The 1,955-nt window shown below is 38.8% G+C and overlaps 1 protein-coding gene across 1 annotated transcript; it reads right to left on the bottom strand.

The window, feature by feature from the left end:
- Nucleotides 1-5: 5 nt before the first annotated feature.
- LOC104280621 (olfactory receptor 6A2-like) lies at nucleotides 6-812 on the bottom strand (the record flags this gene model as incomplete). Its single annotated transcript, XM_009878323.1, has 1 exon — nucleotides 6-812. A coding segment is annotated over exon 1 (807 nt), but the record flags the coding sequence as incomplete, so codon positions are not given.
- Nucleotides 813-1,955: the final 1,143 nt, after the last annotated feature.

The following is a 1,955-nucleotide window of genomic DNA, read 5'->3' as shown; positions in this document are numbered from 1 at the left end:
TGAACTGGAAGCGGTTTGGGTCTCACATAGATGAAAATGCTTGTTGCATAGAAGACAACAACGACTATAAGATGAGACGCGCAGGTGGAGAAGACTTTTCGGCAACGTTGTACAGATGAAATGTGAAGGACGGTGAAGATAATGTAGGTATAGGATAGGATTACTACGGAGAGAGGTATCAGGAGAATAAATAAGGCAGCCATAAAGTCTGTATAAGCAGCTCTTTCCATATCCGTGCAGGCTAAGTTCAAGAGAGGAGAAACATCACAGAAGAAATGGTTGATTATATTGGGTCCACAGTATGTTAGTTGAGAGATGAAAAATACTTTGCATCCAGAAATGAAGAAGCCAGTCCACCAAGATCCCATAGTAAGGTAGACACAGACAGTGTGCCTCATGATAGTAGAGTAATGGAAAGGCTTGCAGACGGCAACATAGCGATCATATGCCATGACAGCTAGGAGAAGGCACTCAGTGTTGCCTAGGCTGAGGAAGAAGTACAGCTGCGTCATGCATCCCATGAAGGAGATCTGCTTTGTCACTGACACAAACCCCAGCATTGTCTTGGGGACTGTGACTGTCACATACCAGATCTCTAAAAAGGACAAATTACTCAGAAAGAAGTACATGGGGCAGTGGAGGTTATGGTTTGTCCAGACAGTCAGGATGACAATAATATTTTCTGTTAAAACTAAGAGATATGCAGTGAGAAAAATTGCAAAGAAAAGAATCTGCAAGTGAGGAGAGATAGGAAATCCAAGGAGAATGAATTCTTTGACCATGCTGTGGTTGCTTACCTCCATGTCTGCCATCTACCTCTGTAAAGACAATGACACCAATGACTTATTAGTGATTGTAAGACACGGAATACCTTTCTTTCTCATTTTATAGTTGTTTTACCTGTGTTTCACGCTCCAGTCAAATTAATATTAGTGTTGATGCTGCTGTAAATACTAGTCTTAGTATTATTAAGATGTATTAATTATTAATGTATTCAAAGACATGGCATTTAGAACAAAACAACAATAATTGTGAATTCTCTCAGTGACATAATAGCTAACTTCTCCTGGACCTTCTAGAGGGAGTTATCTGCTACTATGTCTGTACAACGAACCTTAATCCTTCTAAAATGACAACTGGAGGCTGGGCAGGATATTTATGGGCATCCAAAAGCAGACAACTTTTTCAAGTCCATTTTCATACATTGAATTGGTATCCTGACTTTCTTGTGAATACCAATGTAATCCTGTTCACTAACAGTAGAAGTTCAGAGACTTACAGACTGGTTCCCTTGTCTAAGTGTAGTTATCTGAGATAGCCTAGGCTATCCAATTTGTACCTCATCAGTTGGCACATAACCTTCAAAACAATATTTGGAGGATATAATCTAGGATATCTCAAGGAGTACTAAACACTTACACTTAGACAATTGAATCTTAACTCCTATCTCACACTTCTTCATGTGGACACAAAAATTAAGAACTCTTAATCTGACAGCTGTCTCACATCTCTACAGCCCAGTCAATGGGGAAAAAGAGACACCAGCAAAACAGAATTCAGATGACATATTATATATCTGGATAAGCAACATCGAGGTTCTTTCATGTTTTTGTATATTAACTACATGAAATCCAGGGTTGGATTTCCCAAGCTTTGATATTTAATTTCTAAAAGCTTTGAAGCATTTTTTTTTTGTTAATAAAATTGTACAAGTAGTACAATAAATAATTTCTTGAAAAAGGTTTCAAAACTCCCTATTCTTGCGGTCTTCTATATAAACATTAATAATGCATTTAGTTCTTGAGCACCAAACTATAGAGGCCTGCAACAGCGTTTTTTGTAACTGCGGGTCTTTTTAATCTAAGTTATTTGAATGAACCGGGAAGGGAAGGGAAGGGAAGGGAAGGGAAGGGAAGGGAAGGGAAGGGAAGGGAAGGGAAGGGAAGGGAAGAGAA

The sequence above is a fragment of the Apaloderma vittatum genome, unplaced genomic scaffold (assembly GCF_000703405.1).
Source record: "Apaloderma vittatum isolate BGI_N311 unplaced genomic scaffold, ASM70340v1 scaffold2231, whole genome shotgun sequence".
In the NCBI taxonomy this organism is placed as follows: Eukaryota; Metazoa; Chordata; class Aves; order Trogoniformes; family Trogonidae; genus Apaloderma; species Apaloderma vittatum.
The sequence above is the reverse complement of the archived record's forward strand: the minus strand, read 5'-3'. Positions and strand labels throughout refer to the sequence as shown.